General features: G+C 40.4%; 3 protein-coding genes across 3 annotated transcripts; 1 reads left to right on the top strand and 2 right to left on the bottom strand.

Annotated features, from left to right (window-relative positions):
* Positions 1-1977: 1977 nt before the first annotated feature.
* LOC133720013 (protein LURP-one-related 15-like) lies at positions 1978-3251 on the bottom strand. Its single transcript, XM_062146213.1, has 4 exons — positions 3044-3251; positions 2728-2956; positions 2413-2646; positions 1978-2323 (listed from the first exon to the last, which is right to left on the bottom strand). The coding sequence occupies exons 2-4, from the start codon at positions 2932-2934 to the stop codon at positions 2159-2161; spliced, it is 606 nt and encodes a 201-aa protein (XP_062002197.1). The 5' UTR covers positions 2935-2956; positions 3044-3251; the 3' UTR covers positions 1978-2158.
* A 1309-nt stretch (positions 3252-4560) lies between these two features.
* Positions 4561-5760, bottom strand: LOC133722396 (protein LURP-one-related 10-like). The gene is made up of 3 exons (XM_062149292.1): positions 5401-5760; positions 4939-5166; positions 4561-4829 (listed from the first exon to the last, which is right to left on the bottom strand). The coding sequence occupies exons 1-3, from the start codon at positions 5686-5688 to the stop codon at positions 4695-4697; spliced, it is 651 nt and encodes a 216-aa protein (XP_062005276.1). The 5' UTR covers positions 5689-5760; the 3' UTR covers positions 4561-4694.
* A 1860-nt stretch (positions 5761-7620) lies between these two features.
* Positions 7621-14159, top strand: LOC133720649 (pentatricopeptide repeat-containing protein At2g38420, mitochondrial-like). The gene is made up of 2 exons (XM_062147060.1): positions 7621-8709; positions 13134-14159. The coding sequence occupies exons 1-2, from the start codon at positions 7747-7749 to the stop codon at positions 13644-13646; spliced, it is 1476 nt and encodes a 491-aa protein (XP_062003044.1). The 5' UTR covers positions 7621-7746; the 3' UTR covers positions 13647-14159.
* The last annotated feature ends 8323 nt before the right edge of the window (positions 14160-22482 follow it).

Here is a 22482-nt window from a genome sequence, read left to right as displayed (position 1 = left end):
TATGAATCGAAAACAATTTTCACAGAAAAACCTGTTTTTGCTTTTTCCCCAATTTGTTGCAAAAAATCTCAGCGGAAGCGTGAATTAGATAACCAGATGCAGCAATCGACTCTATTGGCTTCTTGATTCACAGCAGTTGGGTTTTGAATCCCTTCTCAAGATGAAAACATCTCGCGCGTTTCCGAATCCAATCCCAAACCTCGTTCTTGATCAAAACTAACCGTTGTGATACAACAGTTACTTGTTCTTGATAGTTTTGGTCGGGTCTGGGCTTGGATGCTCCGTGTGCTGTGACTGGGCCTAGAGTAAGTAACTTACCTTGATCAGGTACCTGACCAGTTACTTGGTCAGTGACTTGGTCAGTTACATGACCCGTAAAGCAAAAGTTTTTTTTTTGTTTGTTTGTTTTGCAAAACCCTAAAACGATTTTCATATTTGTGAACCTGGCTCTGATACCAATTGTAAAACCATAGTTACATGCTCACAACATATGCATAACCATCATAAAGGGATTAAGGTTTACCTTCAGCAATTACTGGCATAGATTCCATCTTATGCAGCTGCTAAACACGATCACTGAATATGGCCTTCTGTTACTTACCAACTTGCTTCTCAATGGACAGAACTTATGCAATAGTTGTCGGTGGCAACAGGGACCAATTCATCTTATTTCTATATGTGACTTAACCCTCAAGAAGCTTCTCATTAAAGCATTCCTTATCGGATTAGGTTTCCTTGTTAGATTCTTAATGTATCACATCTTGTAGCCTTTCTTGTAGACTAAGCAATGGATTACTTACCTTAATAAATAGATACACTCTTCCATTAAGTTACAAGTATTGGTTTATAGTTTGTGTCCATGTTGAACTAGTTTTGACATTAAGCTAATTATCAATTTACCATATGTTAATGTGTGACAAGTCCATGTTGATTCTAACAGTATAGTCATCACTTTTAGATTAGATCCGTTGTCTAAATATTATGTCTTTGTGTTAACGCTCTGAAGAACATTGGAACAGAACTCTAAGGACGCTAGATCTGTTGATCATGCCCAAGTAGTAAGTGGTTATTGGGTGGATTTAATTTGATTGTTGAATCATAATGTCGAGAGTAAAGGTAGTCATCAAAACATGTGGGATGCTGGATTAATATATCTTAGCATATTAAGAGTGATTCGATAATTAGTTTTAGATATATATTAGAAAGCGAAAATTTTTCTAGGCGCTTATAGCGCAAGTAACCCAAGACCTATTAAGTGATCTTAGCCCTTGATATTTGTAGTCAATTTTTATTTTTATAACAAAAAAATGCACTTAATGTTCATCCATTCCGGCCTGTAAATGTAAGTGCACATGCTAGATACTCTGGCACGTTTACTTACTTGGAATGGAAAATAATCATGAATCGGAGACAAGTGGAATGAGAGAAGAAAGGAATCGGTATTGATTCCGGAGGAATGATTCCTAAACCCATCTCCCCCATTCGTAATCAAATTCCTGAGTATTCAGGAATCGATTCCTGATAAATAGGTGGGACCTACACCAATTCCCATTCCTTCATGTGTTAGTAAACATAGGAATTCTTTTACCTGGAATCATTCCGATTCCTTTATGTGTTAGTAAACACAGGGGTATTTTTACTCCGTAATCATTCCATTACATTCCATTCCATTCCAAGTAAGTAAACGTGCCCTGAATCTCTTCCCATTTTTTGCTTTATGCAATGAGGACAAGTTGGTGAAGGACCAAAACTTGTTTCTTCTGTGACATTTTAGTCTAATTCATAAGGTCTAAATTTCAGAGCATTAAGATACATTGGAGCTACCTGTTCATTTGTCTTTTAGAAATAATTATATAATGAAAAATATAAAATGGTGGTACTAATTAAGCGGCAGAGAATCAGAGATCATATTCCGACTATACACAATCGTATATCAACCATGATACTCATATATTTGAGAAGTAAAGGGGGTCCAGTTGATGCTCATATATTTGAGGGAGTGAAGGGGGTCCAATTATAATGCCAATGGGGACGAACATATATACTAGCTAGATCAACCCAATGAACCTACATGCATAACATATAGTCATATAAAAATAAGTGAACTAATGACTAAACACAAAGGCAAACGCACAAACTCCCTTCAAGTATATCCAAATTAGTCTCCGCCGGAACCAGAATTAGAACCAGAACCACTGAAGTTTATCTCATTAAGGATGAAAATAAGTGCGACAATGAGTGCTTGGTCAACACCTGGATACACTGTGACCACGAAATTGTTCTTCCCAAACAACACGCTTGTAACTGTGTGCTTCTTGTGCATCTGCAATTTTAATAGTACAATTAGTCCCAACAATGCTAATATCCTAGTTTCTGCCGGAAAAAAAATTTAGTCGTCATATTAATTCTTACTTCAGCAAAAATGTTGGAGGACTTGGATTTCCCAGAATATACAACACAAGATTGTTCAAACCAACTTCCCTTCACCTTGAAGTCAGGGGCATACTCTCCTTTATTATTTGCCAAGAAAACGTGCAATTTCGTCTTCAACTGAACCACCGAAGATTTCTTAACACTAAAGACCAGATTCCCCGAATCCGTGCTATCACCCCTATAAACTTCCCATCTATGATGTGTACTCAGCAACTATATGTGTAGAATACAGGACTCGGTCAGTCGTATAGCTAGTGAAGCATAACCAAATATAAAGAATAAAACCCCAATTACCTTCTTTTGAAGAGTGACAATGGGATTCCCAGCACCATCAACTAAGACTCGGCGTTCACGCAAGCTCAAAAATGCTCCTTTGACTTTGAAAACAGTATTGCCATTAACATCCTTGACTGAAAAGTTGCCGGACAGAACTTGTCTGACGATTCCAAGATCAACAGGGTACGGACTGCAGAAGTGAGGGCTGATGATTGCTTGTGCCATGATAACAGAAATCTACTAACACCTGTATTTTGATTTATGGAAAAACAAATCGATCTTGATGAGTATATTGAGATTTCATAGCAAATAATATGTACTAATTGACACTCACCTTTAAATTAGATTGATAACGCTCTGAAAAACATTGAACAGAAGTGAAAGGACGCTAGATCTGTTTAAGTAGTACGAGATTATTAGGTGGATTTGATTTGAATTGATTGTTGAATCATAATATCGATAGTAAAGGTGGACATCAAAACAGGTGTGATTCTGAATTAATTTACCTTGGCATATTTAGAGCGATTCAATAGATTTAGATACATGACCTACCACATGATGATATATAAGAGCAAATCCATGAAATAAAATTTGCCTTTGTTGCAAAGATTTACTGAAATGAAAGTTGCCTCTTTTGCTTTATGCAAATGAGGACAGGTCGGTGAAGGACCAAAACGTACGTGTCCATGTATTGAAGACTAGCTCACTAGCTAGCTAATAGAGCAAGTCATGAAGTCAATACAAAGACATGAACTTGAAGACCTTCAAGCAGCATTGGATCTAGAGGGTCGGAAATGTTATTTCAAAATACTATTTGTCGATCGACTTGCTCAAATGGGACGTACTTTGAACTTGGGTAATTATCTTTTTGAGAGATAGAAGATAGGATGACCTGTTGCGGCCTCCTCTTATTGCTATTTAGTTTGATTTCCGTTTCGGACTTTTGAAGCCTTCCTATTCACCAAAAGTAATATACTATTTTTCAAGTGCATCACACCCTCCTATTCAATAACAGCCAGCAAATTGCAATATTTACATATGGGTTGTACATTATGGCATTATGCTCCTGCTAAAACGCAGAACGTCGACAGTCATCTTAGAGTCAAAAATTGTCACTAGGAGGATCGAGGAGATAAAAAAACATTACATAGAACGCACCTCAATTCTCTCTTAGTTTATAGATTATAGATGAGAGACGATAAAACTCCAAATTTGAGTGCAGAGGTAAATAAAGAGATTTTGCTCCAGAATTAAACTCAACAAGATAATGCTAGAAATCATGGTGAAAGCGGAAGAGCAAAGAAAATGGCTATGGAGTTTGCAGAAACCCTAGAAATCTAGGTACAGAGATGAATGAGGAAGACGAAGTAGCTAGAGAGAAAAGCTACCAAACTTTTGATATTTTCTTTGAAACTGTTTTTTACAATTGAGCTAAGCTAACAATTATGAGCTGATTAGTTCCTTTTATACTATTACAAGAATAACAAACTCTCTCTAACAGATCAATTAGCACCAACTAATTGCTAGCTGTACTAACTAATTACTAACAGCACCGTGAGATATCTGACACGTATCCTCCTCCAATCTATCACTACAACTAATTTCTCTCACTTGATCTTTGTCTGGATGAGTACCACGTGTGCATTCTGTTGATGAGGAGGCTTGTTGACTGAGATCAAATCCTGAGCCTTGAATTGATTGACTGGATATTTGTTCTTGAACTGTGTATTCTGATCCTTGATTATGCTGACCTTGATGAGTTACATTCTTCACTTTATCAGATAATACATATTAGCTTAGGTACGTACAAAGTACTTCAACTAGAGTCTAGATATTTGAAAGAGAAAGGGATCCCAAACTCCGAAGTTTTATTGGAATATAACTTGTACAGTTGTACACTAATTATAAAAGATCAAGCCAATTAATTATGCATGCACATTCATACGAATGAAATATTGAATCAAATCTAATTCATGGACTCATGTTCAAGAGTCAGCATTGATCTCATCAAGGATGACAATAAGCGCAACGATGAAAGCGTAGTCAACCCCGGGATATACTGTGACACTGAAATTGTCCTTCCCAAACAACACGCTTGAAACTGTGTGCTTCTTATGCATCTGCAAAATTAATCGATTTTAGTCGGACAATGTTAATATCTAATCTATCTCAGTGTTCTAGTAAATTAATATTCAATCATCAAAATTAAACAATTGATGATATTCTTACTTGGGCAATAATGGTGGAGGAGTTGCCAGCATGTATAACGCAAGATCTTTCAAACCAACTTCCTTTAACCTGGAAGTCAGGTGCATACTCTCCTGTGTTATTTGCTAAGAACACATCCAATTTGGTCTTCATCTGAATCATTGAAGATTGCTTAACACTAAATATCAGGTTACTCGATTCTGTGCTATCTCCCCTGAAAACTTGCCATCTTTCATGTACCGACCTCAACTGTACATAGAAAATTTAAATACATGAGCCAGTTATTTAATTATAGTTTGTTAAGCATAATTTTTTAGGATTAAGGGGATGGTGTATAAGGTAGTTGACCCAGTCAAATCTTCGGTAAGCTATTTGCAATGTTATGAGGGCAAAATGTTTGCAGAAATACCTTAATACGGCTATATATATATATATAAAGGTCAAGAAAAAAGAAATTATGAATCCGCCGCTGATTAAAGGTACCTTCTTTCGGAAAGTTACAATGGGGTAGCCAGCAGCGTCAAGTAAAACTCGACGGTCACGTAGGCTTAAGTGCGCTCCTTTCACTTTGAAAACAGTGTTGCCATTGACATCCGTGACTACAAAGTTGCCATCGGTTATGGTTAGAACTTTTCGGACAATACCAAGATCAACAGGGTAGGGAGTGCAGAAATTAGGGCTGATGATCGCAACAGTGGGATTAGCGTATGCTACCGGAACTGCGCTTGCGCTCAGATTAGCGCCGGATGGTGGTGCGCTTGCTTGTTGCATGATTACTAGCAGCAATCTCTTGGATTAATTGTATTTTGATTCAATGAAGGTTTCTTACAGAGGGGGTGCTATTTATGCATATGTCTTCGGTTTTAAAAATCATTGGAACAAGTTGGTAAGAGGCCAAAACGTGTTCCGTACATTGACCGCTAACAGAGCACAACCAAGTCAATAGAAGACATTAGAAACTTTTAAGCAGAATTAATATTCTAGAGGGTCGGAAATGTTAGGGTAATTCTCTGTTGAACGTATCTTTTTCCATGGAAACCAATAAGCTAGGCTGGTGGGAGTCATCCCATGTTGTACCACGAAAGATAACGCCGAAGAATTTGATTTTAAAATCCATGATAGAGAGGGAAATAATATTAATTGATCGAGTTGCACATTATGTTAATGCTGTAACAGAAAACGGAATCTCATTGCTAGGTCAGAAATTGCCACCGGAAGGATTAGATAAAGAGTTAGTCAAACCGAAATGGATGTCCCCGATTTGTCTTTCGATTCCGTTGCTTCTTTGTTCTTACGTTGATAAGGACAGCCTGGACAGTAGTTCTTCATTGGATTGACCCTCTCTGTATAGTGTATCCTAGATGGATATATGTGGCTTGGTTATGGTCACATATCCTAAATAGATCATGTCCTTGCAAACTGGTACCAAATTAAACCTACAAAATAATTTCAGACACGTCTTTAGTTATTGACTCTTAATTACCGTAATGTTAGTATTTTCATTACCTTTTAAATTCACGAAAACAACTTTTTTAGAGGGTATACATGATATGTCAGTGCTAGAGTATTACATGCATACGCCAAGTCCATAACCCTCTGAAGTTGTCTAACGCTCTAATCTAATTGAGTCACATTTGGCCAAATCCGGAGATAAATTCTAGTAAATGATCTTATATAAGACTAGGCTGCACACTTTATTAAGCGATTGAAAAATAAAACGAAAACCTTTGTCCTATGGGATGTTACATTACCTAAAACAAATAAGACTGCAATTGTTGTACAAAAATATTAGGATCCACGTATAAACATAACATCAAAAGAGGGGTGCCACCATTCTAGGTCATCTTATCCCCTCCCTTTCCTCGTGGAATTGGGAAGTCACTCATGCAAAGAGCACTTTGCGGTATAGGGAACATTGTCCTGCCCTTCAATCTTCGGCTTGATCCGCTTGCCAAGAGGTTGCCCGCGTTCACACTTCGAGTCAGTGTCAACCAAAACCTCAATCGGCTAACTTATGAATCCCAGCTAGAGAGAAGAAGGAACAATAGCCACCCCGTCTCATATCCCCCTGCTAATTGACCAACAAAACCCGCCCTACAGTTTCCCTATCAACTAGACAGTGGTTTGAGTAAGCTACGCCAAGAGATGCCACCGATATGAGCTCAGATCCATATGAAACTCAAGGGGATGTTGCTGATTGGGGAATGAACATCATCGACAGATTAGAGCCCACCAAGTTGATGTGTTGTATCCATAATTTCGGAACTTTATTAATTGAATCGATTTGAAAACTTAAAAAGAACTAGTTTGTGAGTCGAACTTCTAACCTCTAAGGCTTTTATCAGATTCGGCTTGTATAAATGAATGACACGTTTACTTATTTGGAATAAAAAAAGTCATTAATTAATTAGAGATAACGGGAATGAAAGAATGAAGGAATCGGTATGAGAATGATTCCTAAAATCATACCTGGTTATCAAACTAAGGATTATTCAGGAATTGATTTTTGATAATGAGGTGGGATTCACACCTTTTATAAGGAATCGATTTCTGAATACTCAAAAATTTGATTATGAAAGGGGGGATGGATTTAAGAATCAACTCATCCAGTAAACGTGTTAAAAAAGAAAAATACGGGTGGAGACCGCCCACCCCGCGGACCCGAACCCATTTTGCTCAGCTTATAGTGTGTTTGAACCTGCTTCAAAGCTCAGACCAGAATTCAAGAAATTGCGGGAACCACAAAATCCAAAGAGACTCTGACTGTATCTGCTTATCCCCATTAACCTTCCACTCTAGTTTTCCCAACAATCTCTAATCCCACACAAAATGGTCAGAACCTCTTCCCTCACACCCAGAAGCAAATTCTTCATAAGAAAACACAGAAAATGGCCAGTCTCACCCTACAACACCAAATGGCACACCCTCTTCAATCAACACCAAGCACTACAAACCCTCAAACACTCCCCACTAAACCCACCCCAAAACCTTCTCTCCACACTCATCCACTCCTTCAAAACCTTCAACTCTGACCCAACCCCTGAAGCTTACAACTTTGTCCTCAAAACCCTAACTAAAACCTCACAACTGACCCACATCCCTTCTGTTCTTGACCGCCTTGAATCTGTAGAAAAATTCCACACACCCGAATCGATTTTCGCCAATCTGATTAGATTTTATGGCAGTGCCAATCGAATTGGGGATGCCATTGATGTTTTCTACAGGATTCCCAAGTTCAGGTGTGACCCTTCTGCGGTTTCACTCAATTCTTTGCTGTATGTGCTTTGTGGGAGTAGTAAAGGTCTTAAAATGGTGCCCCAGATTTTGTTGAACAGCCGAGCTATGGGGATTAGGCTTGAAGAGTCGAGCTTTCGGATTTTAATCACTGCATTGTGTGGAATTGGAAGGGTTGGGTATGCCATTGAGATAATGAAGTGCATGATCAGAAATGGGTATGATTTGGATGTAAAGATTTGCTCTTTGGTGCTGTCATCATTGTGTGAGCAAAAGGGTTTAGCTGGTTTGGAGGTTGTGGGTTTTTTGGAAGAAATGAAGAGAGTTGGGTTTTGTGCTGCGATGATGGACTATTCAAATGTGATTAGGTTTTTGGTGAAACAGGGGAAGGGTTTGGATGCTTTGAGGGTTTTGGGGAAGATGAAAGTGGAGGGAATGAAGCCTGATGTTGTTTGTTATACCATGGTTTTACATGGGGTTATTGCAGATGGGGATTACAAGAATGCGGATAAGGTGTTCGATGAATTGCTTGTGTTGGGTTTGGTTCCTGATGTTTATACGTACAATGTTATGAGTCATTTCATTTACAATTGAAACGCAGCGTTTTGTCTAGTTGGTGCGCACCGTTTAGTCCTTATGCTGGGAGTATGTTAGGTAGGGGTCATCACTGATTGGTCGACACGTGTCCTAAACAGTTCTATATCTACTAGTTTCCCTGTAGAACGAAGCTATCAATGAAAAATCAGTTTTTATTACTTATTTCCTTTAGCTTTTCTTTATTTTCACTCCTTTACAATGGCATTTCTGGGCTTGGATCCTGGGGATCCTAACAACTGGTATCAGAGCCCGCAACTGGGCCTGTTTCCGGTGAGTCCGGCAGTGCACGGCGGTGGGATCTCCGGCGCTTGTTATCTCACACATTCGTCTCACCCTCACGGTAGCCCTACCTACCCGCCACCTCCTCCCCAATTTCCATTGCAACCAAGCTACCCACCTCCTCCTTCATTTCCATTCCAACCGAGTTACTCACCACCACGCCAAACAATCGTTAATGGGTATCTTTTCCCTCATCAATTTCCATCAACCCATACTTACCATTCACCTGATTCTAACCCAAATCCCTGGATCTATCCATCGATTTCCTATGAACCATCAGTTAGCAGTGTTAATTCACACTTCATGTCCACCAAAACCATGCGTACCCCACTTGTTTACCATTCTGCTCCTTCAATTCCAACCTTTCAGTCGCCCCAACTCCAATTTCCTGATCCAAAACCTCTTCCTCTCCATAGCAAGCCGTTTCGGGGTTTCAGATGTAGAGTCATGGGTGCAAAAGCAAGAGTTGCCAAAAAGACCCGAAACCCAGATCTGCTCCGTGATGTGGGTAAGTACTCGAGGTCCAAGAGGTACCACAGGTGCGATCTCTGGGTCATCAAGGCCAGAAACGGCGATGTATTCCCACGCCACAACGCCAAGGCGGCAGTTGCGATTATGGACGAGCTTCATCAACTACTTGTGGGTCAAAAAACTCTGATTACTGAGCCGGCCTCGAGGCCATTGAAGTTTGGGTCACTACCAGCTACTATTGTTGCTGCGTCTCTTACGACGTTGGGGAAGACATCGTCCTCAGCTATGGCTATAGCTGGAGGGTATGGAGAACTAGGATCCCACAATTTACATAATCATAATTCAGTTGGAAGTACAAGAGTTGATTTCCAGAAGAGAAAGGAAAAAGAACTTGAAGATAAAGATGGTGAAGATGATAATGAGGATGAAGGGGAAAATGACGGTGCAAAGAATTATGGTGATGGTGAAAGTTATAGTGACGACTTTCAGAATGGGCAGATTGTGACAGATTCAGGTGAAGAAGAGTTCGAGTCTCAAAATCCAGAATCAGTAGCCCAACCAGTGGAGTCTCAAATTCGTGATGAGATAAACAAGAGTGCGTTCAAGTACGCTTGGGTGCGTCACAAGCTCCAGGCTGAGCGTAAAAGGAGTACTATCATTGACATTGCTCTCTGGAAATCTGAGACTACCACGTGCAATAACTCTTGCACTGTCGTTGATGCTCTGGCATGTAATGGGTATTTCGAGTATGCCCAGAAGGTGTTTGATAAAATGACTGAATCAACAACCAAGCAGACTGCTACTTGGGCTCTTGGCACATGCAATTCAGTAAGCAATCCTCCTTGGGTTAACAATGCTGGGAATGCTATCAGTACAACAAATCCAGGATTGGAGCCTCCCAAGGAATATGATGACACAAATTTGTACATAGAGTACTTGCCACCTACTCTTGATGATGTTGGTTTGATTGGGTTGTTTTCATGTTTAGGCAATATTGTGATGTGCAAAGTTATGAAGGACCGAGCTACTGGATTGAGTAAAGGTTATGGATTTGTGAAGTATGCTGCTGTTCAAATGGGTAATAGTGCTATTGCAAGCATGATTGGTTTCTCCCTCAAAGGTCGAACCATTGTTGTCAGAGTTGCTGACAAGCCTCCACAGCCTGTTATGTCTCCTGGACCACCAGCTTCGGCAATGTCACCACACCAGCCTATTGGCGTGTATCCACTGGACCTCTTTGACAACAAGAAGAAGATGAATAATATCAATTATGTCAGGAGGGTGGTTATCATGGACAACTGTGAGGAGCTCATTCTAGAGTACCTTGGATTCGTGAAGGATGTTGTGGACTCTGATGACTTGCCGCTCAACATCTCTTGTGAGATGCTTCCACAAAACAAGATTTTGAAGGTGATCAGGAAGAACATTGTGAAAGAAGGCATTGAGTTGTTCAATGAGATTGATAAGAAGAAAGAAGATTACACCAAGTTTTATGAATTATTCTCCAAAAACTTGAAATTGGGTATCCACGAAGACGGTCAGAACAGAGCTAAATTGGCTGACCTTTGCTACCACCCCACAAAGAGCAGTAAGGAACTTACAAGCTTGAAGGACTATGTTACCAAAATGAAGGAGGGTCAGAAAGACATTTTCTACATCACTTATGAGAGCTCTAGCAGAGACGCCAAGATTCTATTTGTTCATATGCAGGACAGGCCAATTGAAACCACGTCTTCAATCCTGCACTACTGGGTCCAATCTTCTTTGGATGAGAGTGAAACTCATCCTATCTGCCACCCAAGGTTTTTTGTTGATGAAGTTATTGACTTTCTGAAAAGCAATTCAAAGTTATATTTTGTGAGGTACACTTCTGATGCACTTCTTTCAAGAGATAATTGTGTAGGCTTTTTGACTAATATGCACAAGTTTTTTCAACACTTGGTGGGACATGTTCATAAAGATGAGCTTTTCATGGCAACGTGCTCTTCCACTTCTTGTCCTCCATTCCATGCACTTGTGAAGAAATTGTTTCTTTTATCACCTGTGGTTGCTATCCATTCATTACGACCACTTTTGGCTGACATATTGAGAGATGATGCACAGTTTATCTTTGGAATTATGATGGTTTTCTTTATGAATGAGCTGATGTCTTTGAGGTCTAAGAAACAGGGCCTTGAAATTGGGTATAGTGATATTGATAATGGAAATTATTGCTCTTCTATGAGCTGTTCTCTTCACTTGCCTCATTTCATGATTACATGGTTTTTTGACTTCACTTCTGTGGCAATTGACTTTGGAGATCTTGCATTAATTCCCCCACAATACTTTTCAGTACCTATGCGGTCAAATGAGGCTCCCGCGCTTATATTGTTGTTTAGAGTTGTACACTCTCAGGCAATTGAATTTGTGAATTCAAGCCATATACTGCAGGGTCCCAATAGAGAAGCCTTCAGAACCTCTGCTACTTCTCATGTTGGTGTTCATTTATGTCCACTAATGCATAATAGTGTCTTCAAATATTATATATGTCTCTTGAAGCAAAGAATGGAGTTTCCCTGGAATTACATGCCATATAATAAGCTGGCTATCTTTCTTAGTTGGATCATTAAGACGCGGTCATGTTTCAAAGAAGTGGCAAATATTGATACAACACTGCACCCTACTGTGGGAGTTTTTTATGCTGCTAATAATTCTAGCACTGGAACAGACTCAAAAAAGATGTCAGAAAGGGACTTGCTTGGTGACATAATTAAGACACTATTATATGTGATAAGTGAGATCATTCATGTGGCTCCTGATAATTTGGATATTTTCTCTGCTTATTTGCAACCTAGCAGATATGATAGAGATACAAGTATAACTGCGGAGTTGTCAAATGGAAACTGCAGTGATTCTCAATATATTTGTGGTATTGCTAGACTTGTTCTTGGTTTGGCAAGTTCTGTTGGTGCAATGTACAGAGCTGGGGTGGATGATGCTATTTTCAATATAAACAAGGTTATGGTATCATGGGTTCCGCATATGAATAGACTGGTTCAAGGCTCCTTTCATCATCTTATCCAATGGGGTATCACCCTTGAGTTTGTCTCTACTATCTCCATTTATGGTTGCTTCTTTTATAACAATTTGGGGGCTGCTCTTTACAATATAATGGCTCTCCAGCTGGTTAACATAGTTGATTGTGCTCTTGGAACTTCACTCAATGCTTTTGACAGGTATTGGGATAAAATGTTCTTGCTGTTGGCAGTATCTGCAGTTCTGGAGCCTCAGAAGCCAAAGATGACTTTTGGTGACTTGGATAATGAAGCAGGGACAAAATTTCAGAAGACATTTCAGGCTTGAGGTCAAGCCTATTCTTTGAGCGGGTGGAAATGTTATGAGTCATTTCATTTACAATTGAAACGCAGCGTTTTGTCTAGTTGGTGCGCACCGTTTAGTCCTTATGCTGGGAGTATGTTAGGTAGGGGTCATCACTGATTGGTCGACACGTGTCCTAAACAGTTCTATATCTACTAGTTTCCCTGTAGAACGAAGCTATCAATGAAAAATCAGTTTTTATTACTTATTTCCTTTAGCTTTTCTTTATTTTCACTCCTTTACAATGGCATTTCTGGGCTTGGATCCTGGGGATCCTAACATACAATGTGTATATAAAGGGGTTGTGTAAGCAGAACAATGTGGAAGCTGGAATAAAGATGGTTACTTGTATGGAAGAGTTGGGGTGCAAGCCGAATTTGATTACTTATAACATGTTGTTGAAGGCGTTATGTAAGAATGGGGAGCTGGGTCGGGCGAAGGAGCTTGTGAGTGAGATGACCTTAAAGGGTGTTGGGGTAAACTTGCAGACACATAGAATTATGCTGGATGGTCTGTTTTGTAAAGGTGACATTGATGAAGCTTGTATCTTTATGGAGGAAATGTTGGATAAGTTTCTCTGTCATTGTTGTTTGGCATATGATAATGTAATCTACGGGTTGTGCCAAAAGGGTTTTGTTTGTAAAGCAATGGAATTGCTGCAGAAGATGGTTGACAAGAATGTTGCGCCTGGGGCAAGAGCTTGGGAAGCACTACTCCTTATCTCAGGAATTGGAACGAACTTAGTAAAGATTACTTGGACTGGTTTGTTGAACCGAATTGAAATTGATTGACTTCACCTACACAAATATTACACTAGTTTTCGTTGGTGTATTGAGTTGAATCCACAACTATAGTTTGTTCGCTTCACCTACACTATGGAGTATGGAAGCTGAAACAGAAGTTATTGCTATTGAGAATGAGTTGATCAATAATGTTTACGATTCAGATGTGGTTATATAATTTGATATTGTCATCACTGTGTGAACAAAAGGGTTCAGTTGGTTTTGAGGTCTTGGATTTCTGGAAGAAATGAAGGAAGTTTTGTTTGTCCTTGAATTGACGGACTATTTGAACGCGAAATTAAGCTGTGGTTTGGATGATGGGAATGTTCTGTGTAAGATGAAGGTGAAGGAAACTAAGCCTCATATTGTTTGTTATAGTGCTATACCATGACTTTTACATGATCTTTTGGTCAGACGGGAATTATGGGACAGCAGATGAGCTGTTTCATAAATTGCTTGTGTTGGGTTTGATTCCTGATGTTTTTACTTGGAATAAAATTTTGTTTCGTCAGCTTATATATACTTTTTCTAAAGCACTATATTGTCGAAGCTGGTTTGAAGATGATTTCTTTGTATCAAAGAGTTGGCGTGCAAACAAAAAGAACAAATCTCCCCTAAAAACCCGAGAACGCGCCTCACGCGCGGCGAAAAAAACAGAGAGTACGCTAGTTTTCTCTCCCCGGCCGAACGCCGCCTGCGCCCCTGCCAGTGCGTTCCGGTCTGGGAGAGGATGATAATCTGTCCTTGCAGGGTGTTGCTGTGGTGGAGATCTGGCTCGACTATGGATGATTGGGGTTGTTTCTCTATCGGGGCTGAGCGTTCTAGATCTGTTCTCCTCCAATCGAGGGGGAGGCCGGTCTTGAAGCAGCGGCGGTGGCTTCGGGCGTCTCGGCCGTTTCTGGGTGCTCGGCGATGGCTGGTTCTTTGATCTTGGTGCAGAGATGAGCCTTTAGTGGGTTTATTTCTTTCGGAGATCTGGGTTCTGTCGTTGGCCAGATTTGGGGACGGTCGGCTTTGTGGTGTGGCGTTGGGATGCGCTGCGGCGGCGGTCCAGTGCAAGGCGGCGGATCGGTGGAGTGCTCTGGCTCCTTGGTTGGTGGACGGCGGCACTGGTTGTTAATTTGTAGTGTGCGATGGTTGGGCCGGACCTTTGGGTCTGGGTCGGACCACTGTTTGGGCCGGGCCTTTGTGACAGGGCCATGCTTCTTGGGCTTTAATTTGTTTATTTTTGTTGTTGTTGTGCTTGGGCCTGGCTGTTTGGCTGGGCTTTGGTGTTTAGTTTGTTTGTCTGTTGTTGGTTTGGGTTGTTTTGTTTTTTGCTGTTTTTGGTTTGATTTCTGCATTTTGCGAGCAATAAGTCCCTGCATTTGTGGTGTAGGGATTGTCGGGAGTTTTGCCTGTGGGTGCACTCAAAGTGCCTGGTCTGCTCTAGGTTGGAGGCGAGTTCCTTGCTTTGGCAAATGGTCGCTCTCTCCTGGTTGCAGTAGTGTGTCTGCTCTAGGTAGGCGGCGAGTTCCTTGCTTTGTCAAATGGTCGCTGCCTCCTAGTGGTAGGGTGAAACCTAGTGTCACTGGATGTTTTGTCCAGTGGCAACATGATGAGAAATCTGTACGTATGGAAATTATGCTAAGCTGTAATCGAGTTACAGACCAAGTTATCTTTCCGTCATGTCACCGCCGTGTGACTTATGTCAAAGCAAATAGAGACGCCAGTAGTGCGCTCTCTGCTAGTTGGTGTCTTTCTGGATACATGTTTGTAGTTGAGGCTCCTGTTATTATCTCAGGAAGTTCTCTTGATGTACTTTATTATTTGGGGTTTAGGTCTCATGTCCCCCCCCCATGTATTCCGTTGTTTCACTAATCAAGGCTTGAGGGCAGCCGCACCGGCCCTTATTTAAAAAAAAAAAAAAAGTTGGCGTGCAAGTCTAATTTGATTGCATATAACACTTTGCTGAAGGTATTATGTAAGAGTGAGGGAGTTTTGAAAGCTGAAATGAGCTTAAAGATCTGAAGAAAATGGCTGAGAAGAATGTTGTCCCCAGGCAAGAGCTTGGGCACAGTCGTTAACTAAGAACTACACCTTGTTTGGTAGAGTATTTGGACTTGTTTAACCCAATTGAAGTTGATTAACTGCACCTACAAAAACAATGCAATAGTTTTAGTTGATGTATTGAATTGAACCCACAGCTATAGTCTATACACTCATCTACAGTTTGCAAGCTGGCGGATGGCAGATGTGGAGATGATGAATTGTATGATCAGTAATCGGTATATTTAGAAATAAAGATTTGCTCTTTGAAACTGTTTCCAATTTTCTAAACTTTGTACGCTCCGAGTCATTATTAAATTCAACTAATATTAAATTCAAATGTGAGTACTTCCAAAATCTGTAATCACCTAGTGACCAACTAAACACCATTCACTACTTATTCAAGTGCGCCTAGTGTCAGTGATTTATGTTGGGTTTCCAGCCCATGAGTATTTCCTAAGACAATTGTCTTAGAGTATGAGAATTGTTTACCCAGTAGGTTTTGGATTCCTACTGATGAATGGAGTTCCAATGAGGAAGGAAAATCCTTATTGATGTAGGATTACCTGTAATCCTTGTTTGATTACAGAGAAGGAGAAGGCATAATTACCTACCACCAATAGGAATAGGTTTCCTAATTGGTGAAGAAAGTTGATATCCTTATAGCTATATAAGGAGGGGTTCTGCTTTAGGTTTTTCATTACAAAGACAGAGAGCAAAGTGTATTTCATTCTCGGAGTTAGAGAGTGAGAGAGGGCAAAGAAGAGAGATATAGGAAGAGAAGAGAGAGTCCTTGTTTTCTTATTCTTTCTGGTTGTACCCATTATAAATATAGTAGAAGATCGTTTTCTGCGCGGTGGACGTAGGTAAAAGTTTTGCTGAACCACCTTAAATCTGTGTTCTTGTGCTCGTATCTTTGTGGTTGTTTCTCTTGGTGTGCTGTGCTTATTTGTGGTTTTCGACTTCACATATTGACCGATTCTCAACAAGTGGTATCAAAGCTCTGGGAAATTCAAGGTTTGACTCGGCAAGTTCGGTGTTGTCAGAATGGAAGGAACAAATAGCACAATGATCAAACTCACTCACACAAATTGGGTGACGTGGAAGCCAAGAATGAAGGAAAGTTGGGAAACTTTCGTGGTGACCGCAAGTAATTCTGCGTCTGATGGTGTACTGTCTATGGATACCGTTAAGGATAACATGCTTAACGAAGAAACAAGAAGGAAAGCTGTGGGCATAGACAATGGACAAGGAAAGCTCCTTATCACAATGGGTAAAGACAAGAATTCAGGTCGAGGGTTTAGTGGCAAGTGTCACTATTGTGGCAATACGAGCCACATGAAGCGGATGTGTCGAAAGTGGAAACAGGACAAAAAGAAAGGCAACTACCAAAACGATGGAGATGATGGCATTATGGCTACTATCTCGGGGGAGCTTCTTACTATTCAAGAATGTCTATATGTTTGTGACAAGGGTCACAATTAGTTCGTGGATACCGGTGCAAGTTGTCATGTTACTTCCAACTTGGAGCTTTTTTCTACATACGAAGCATGCGACTTTGGGGTGTTAAAGATGGGCAATACAAGCTACTCCAAGATTTCAGGAATGGGAGATATTTGTATCGAGACTAATCTTGGTTACCAAATGACATTGAAAGATGTGAGGCATGTTTCTGATTTGCGTGTCAACATATTGTCTTCAAGTGCTCTTGATAGACAAGGTTTCCACCAATATATTGGTGATGGAAAGTGGACGCTTACAAACGGGTCGTTGGATGTTGCTAAAGGAGAGCTTTGTCGTTCCTTGTACAAGACACATAGCTTGGTATGTAGAGATGACTTGAGTGCAATGGGTGATACTTCTTCATACATATGGCGCCACAGTGAAAGCCATATAAGGAAGAAAGGTGATCTGGAAAAGAAGTCCCTACTTTCCTTTTCCAATGATGAGTTTTCTGACCAGGGAGAAGATGGTCAAGAGTTGTTCCACCAGGAGGGACATGGTGATGGGTTATTCGATCAGGGAGAGCTACATGCTCCAAACATGAAGTTCTGCATCAAGTCAGCTCGGGCGGACTCTCAGTAATGGAGTCACGCCGGTATTCCTCCCTCATGGTCTGGAGGGGGAGATTGTTGGGTTTCCAGCCCATGAGTATTTCCTAAGACAATTGTCTTAGAGTATGAGAATTGTTTACCCAGTAGGTTTTGGATTCCTACTGATGAATGGAGTTCCAATGAGGAAGTAAAATCCTTATTGATGTAGGATTACTTGTAATCCTTGTTTGATTACAGAGAAGGAGAAGGCATAATTGCCTACCACCAATAGGAATAGGTTTCCTAATTGGTGAAGAAAGTTGATATCCTTATGGCTATATAAGGAGGGGTTCTGCTTTAGGTTTTTCATCACACAGACAGAGAGCAAAGTGTATTCCATTCTCGGAGTTAGAGAGTGAGAGAGGGCAAAGAAGAGAGAGATAGGAAGAGAAGAGAGAGTCCTTGTTTTCTTATTCTTTCTGGTTGTACCCATTATAAATATAGTGGAAGATCGTTTTCTGCCCGGTGGACGTAGGCAAAAGTTTTGCTGAACCACCTTAAATCTGTGTTCTTGTGCTCGTATCTTTGTGGTTGTTTCTCTTGGTGTGCTGTGCTTATTTGTGGTTTTCGACTTCACATATTGACCAATTCTCAACAATATATTCATTATTGACTACTCTTTTGTTTTGTTTTTTTTTTTTATCAAAGCAGAAGTTCATGAATGTTTAGCCCTCAGATATTCTCACAACTTATGAGTGAGCATTTGAACAGCAAGTAAACTTCCAGAACAGTTGTATATCGTTTAGCAAGAACGTGCCTAGGTGGAAACGGGAGGATATTGCATGCCTCCATATTGTAGAAAACCAAGCTATGTATCTTGGCCTCCCAACAGAGCTTAGTTATTCCAAAGATGAAGCTTTTTGTTTGTTGTTGAGAAGGTGGAGAAGTGGACACAAGGATGGCATGATAACACTCTTACCCTAGCTCGGAAGGAAGTCTTGATCAAAGGTGTTGATGGCTAATTTTTGGTGGGGTGATAAGGAGGAGGAGAAGAAGATTCATTGGGTAGCATGAGAGAAATTGTATACACCGAAGGCGCATGGAAGGGAGATTGTGCTTGACTTTTAGGATTCTTATTTATTTAGGATATCCTGTAATTATAGGAATGATTGTTTCCTATCAGAGTTAGACTACTCCTTTGTACTTGTATATATACCCCATTGTGGGATGAATAGAATTATCAAATTAAAACTCTAAGTTGAAGTATTCTTTTCTACTTGGTATCAGAGCAGGTTCAATCCTTTGAACTTGCTCTGCCTCCTTTGAATCCTGAATTCGAAGAACACCACAAACCGCTGCGTACCACCACCATTAAAATCAAACCATCCCTGAATTTCAAACCACCATTTTTGAAACCCTAGAAAAACCAATCCTGAAAAAAAAATCCCAAATTCCTCAATGGCCGGACCTGTAATTGAAGGCGAACAGTCAAGTCCCGCGAAGGCAATAATGCCAACCTCACAAGTCATCCATCACCACTACACCACCCAACAAGACAACTCTGCTTTCCCAACAAGCGTTGTCTTAAATGAATCCAACTACACCATATGGGCTCCTTTCATGCGGATCTGCATTGGAGCACGAGGGAAGGTTAGTTATCTAACCGGAGTGAAGGCTGAACCCGCCATGAATTCTGCAGAGTATGAAGCTTGGGCCACGGACAATGAAAATATGAAAAGTTGGATCATTGACTTCATGGAGTCCTCTCTTATGAACCGGTATATTCGTCTTCCTACTGCACAAGATATTTGGGAAGCTATAGAGAAAACTTTTTATGATGATTCTGATGAAACCCGAATCTTTGAGTTGAACAAAAAGTGTTTTGAAGCAAAACCATATGGACATCCCATTCCGACCTACTACAATGAGTTAGTGGCAATGTTCTAGGAGATTGATCAAAGGGTGGCCTCTCAGAATGATAATGTTGCAGCTGTAGTTCAAGAGACTTAAGCAATATCCCGGATGCGTGTTCACATGTTTTTGAGTGGACTTGACTGACTTGATGCATAAACTCTAGCAAGTGTACGAATCGTGTCAAGATAGGAAAGTATTAAGCCCAAAATTATTGTACCACGGAGATTAGTGTCTAACCCACAATACTTGGCTAGTCGGAACTAAAGACACTTAGCAAATAAAAGAAAATAAAACAAATAAAAATGTTAATCTAAGGCACCAAGTCTTAGCAATGCTCGGCTTTAATTTTCACCAAAGCCTAATCAAAACTAAGAGCCTAGTGGTGCATATGCACAAATGAGTGGAAAAGTTCAATGTTTGGGAGTTGATTTTAACTTAACAAAAAGTAATGAAATGTAAAGCAATAAAAAAATGCAAAGAAATTAATAAAAGGGTAACCAAATAAATGGAAATGTCGGGTGTTAGGGAGGTTCCTTCACCCAAATTCTATATGTCGGAAGCTAATATAATGTATATGCAAATCTCCTACTTTGGCGGTAGTCGTACCCAAGGCGGTTCAAGGCTCAAAGACCGAAATTCCCTTTCATGGTATTCCTACTCCGGTTCAAGGGTCTGATAGGAGCATTTTAATGTGATATTTTAGTAATTAATTCCTCACATTTTGCTTAGTTAATTCCTTAACCGAATCGATTTTTAACTCAATTTCTATTTTTTAGGTACATTGGAGTAGATGAAGATGAAATGTATGTTAGGTCCATAATTACCTAGAAATGATCAAGAAAAATGGAAATGCACTAAAAGGTCAATTTTACACATTTTCCTACTTCGGCTAGGAGAAACCAAGTCAAGCAAGGAGGGAGGAGCGGCCGCCTGACCAAATGAATTCCAAATGAGCTGAAACTTTCCAGTTTCATCCTAAACACCCCAATGATCATTTGTTATGAAGAGTTCCGGAGCTAGTTTTGAGTGGAAAGCCTTAAAATAGTCAGTCCAATGTTCTGAAAGACGAAAACTGGAAAACCTGACCTGTACGTATTTCAGAAGCATTTACGGGCCAACCACAGTGAATTTAACTCTGAAATTTTACCATGATGATATACACTCATAGAAGAAAATTTGATATGAAGAAATCGGAGGCCCATTCTGAAGTCTTGGTGGAGAATTAATTGAAGGAATAAAGGGGCAGAAAGTGACCTAAAACTAGCTCAACATTCATCATGTTCATGTTTCCCACCCACATAAAGAAAGCTAGATGCTTTTCTCTTTTTTCTTGGATCCATTTTCCTTTCCACTCTTTAATAGATCATCATACTCCACCTTCATGCTTTGTTTTCATTCAGCATTACTTCCCTATTTTTCTTCTCTATATAAACTAGGGGTGGCTGAAAATGCCGGACCTGCCGAAACCGGCCGAACCACCGCTGTCGGCGCCGACGGAAGTGGTAGCCGGAGGTGCGGTACGGCTGAACCGAACCGTATGGACATTTTCGGCTCGGTAGCGGTTCAAGCAAACCAAATCTTCAGTTCAAACCGAACCGGCCGAGAGAAGGAGAGTTATTCAAAAAATGGATTATATCTCTCCATTTGCAAGACTCGAACCCTCAACCTTTCAAGGTTCCAGATTGTAAGTTACGCCACTTTCCACTGGGCTACAACATTACCTATTGTCTTACCCTTAGAATTTTATTTTTATACTAGTTTAACTGAAAAGAATACTTTGAGATGCCTCCTCGAGAACCACAACTCCTTTACTTTTTCTTTTTCTCTTTCCTTGTTGACTCATTGCCTTCTTCTTCGACTAGGTCTCAAGTCTCCAGCTCCTCTTCTCCTCTGTCTCACTCTCTCTCATCTCCTCACCCACTGCCCTCCCCCCCCCAACCCTCTTCTCCGCCTCCTCCTCTCTCTACTCCTCCGCCCACTGCTCTCTCTCTCTCTCTCATATCCCAGCTCCTCTTCTCTGCCTCCCTCTCTCATCTCCAAATTGTTTTGGTCTAATGGAGGGCAGAGGAACTAGATCTATTTTCTCTCTCCTTCGACACCCACTTCCGGTCACCACCGTGACTCACCTCCACCATCATGGACCTCACCGACCTCCGACGATTGGTGTGCCAAAATACCAACCGATACCGACTGTTTACCTCGGTAAACCGAGGTTTCGGTAACCGAACTTCCGGCACGGTACCGGTTTCAATTCTGACGAAACCGAAGATCTTCGGTCGGTATTCGGCTGACCCCAAAAATGTCGGCAACCGTGCCGCAGCCAACCCTAATATAAACCATCACATATACCACCCAAAAACACATTCCTTCTTCTATTTCATCTTCTTTCTCTCTACATTTATTCTCCATTTTCCTTTCCACTCTCTAGTTTCAAGTTCTGTATTATCAAGCAAAGAGGAGAAGAAGAAGAATTTGTGAGCAATTCTAGCCGCCATCGTTCCACCTTGTGTCGTGATAGTGAAGCCTTGCTTTCAAGATTCAAGATCAACGTCTCAAGCTCTTCATCATCCACTCCCTTCACGGTGTAATTCAATCTTTTTCCTTGTAACTTCTTTTGGTTTTCTTTGTTTGGATTTGTAGAACTATGAATTATAGTTAACAAATAACGTTAAGGACAAAGTTTAAAGCCCGTCTTTATGTTTGAATAAAATTAAGTTGCAAATTATGGTTGGTTTCTATGTTGCTTATGTGAGATTGCTTAATTGATTTTGCATTATAGAAAGCTTTTATATGTTTATGTTCTTTGGTGGCCTACTTAGAATATGTGCATGTAATTGGAGCTAGATTTAGGTAAATAATTCACCTAATAG

Source organism: Rosa rugosa, chromosome 7 (assembly GCF_958449725.1).
Source record: "Rosa rugosa chromosome 7, drRosRugo1.1, whole genome shotgun sequence".
NCBI lineage: Eukaryota > Viridiplantae > Streptophyta > Magnoliopsida > Rosales > Rosaceae > Rosa > Rosa rugosa.
This window is presented reverse-complemented; position numbering and strand designations above follow the sequence as displayed.

Bases quoted from the DNA above. Each gene is read 5' to 3' on its own strand.
- LOC133722396 (XM_062149292.1), bottom strand. From the start codon at position 5,688: ATGCAACAAGCAAGCGCACCACCATCCGGCGCTAATCTGAGCGCAAGC. The intron at 5,167-5,400 runs GTACCTTTAATC...TTCTATGTACAG, and splicing joins TTGTAACTTTCCGAAAGAAG to TTGAGGTCGGTACATGAAAG. The intron at 4,830-4,938 runs GTAAGAATATCA...TTAATTTTGCAG, and splicing joins CCTCCACCATTATTGCCCAA to ATGCATAAGAAGCACACAGT.
- LOC133720649 (XM_062147060.1), top strand. From the start codon at position 7,747: ATGGTCAGAACCTCTTCCCTCACACCCAGAAGCAAATTCTTCATAAGA. The intron at 8,710-13,133 runs ACGTACAATGTT...CTGGGGATCCTA, and splicing joins GTTTGGTTCCTGATGTTTAT to ACATACAATGTGTATATAAA.
- LOC133720013 (XM_062146213.1), bottom strand. From the start codon at position 2,934: ATGGCACAAGCAATCATCAGCCCTCACTTCTGCAGTCCGTACCCTGTT. The intron at 2,647-2,727 runs GTAATTGGGGTT...CTACACATATAG, and splicing joins TTGTCACTCTTCAAAAGAAG to TTGCTGAGTACACATCATAG. The intron at 2,324-2,412 runs GTAAGAATTAAT...TTAAAATTGCAG, and splicing joins CCTCCAACATTTTTGCTGAA to ATGCACAAGAAGCACACAGT.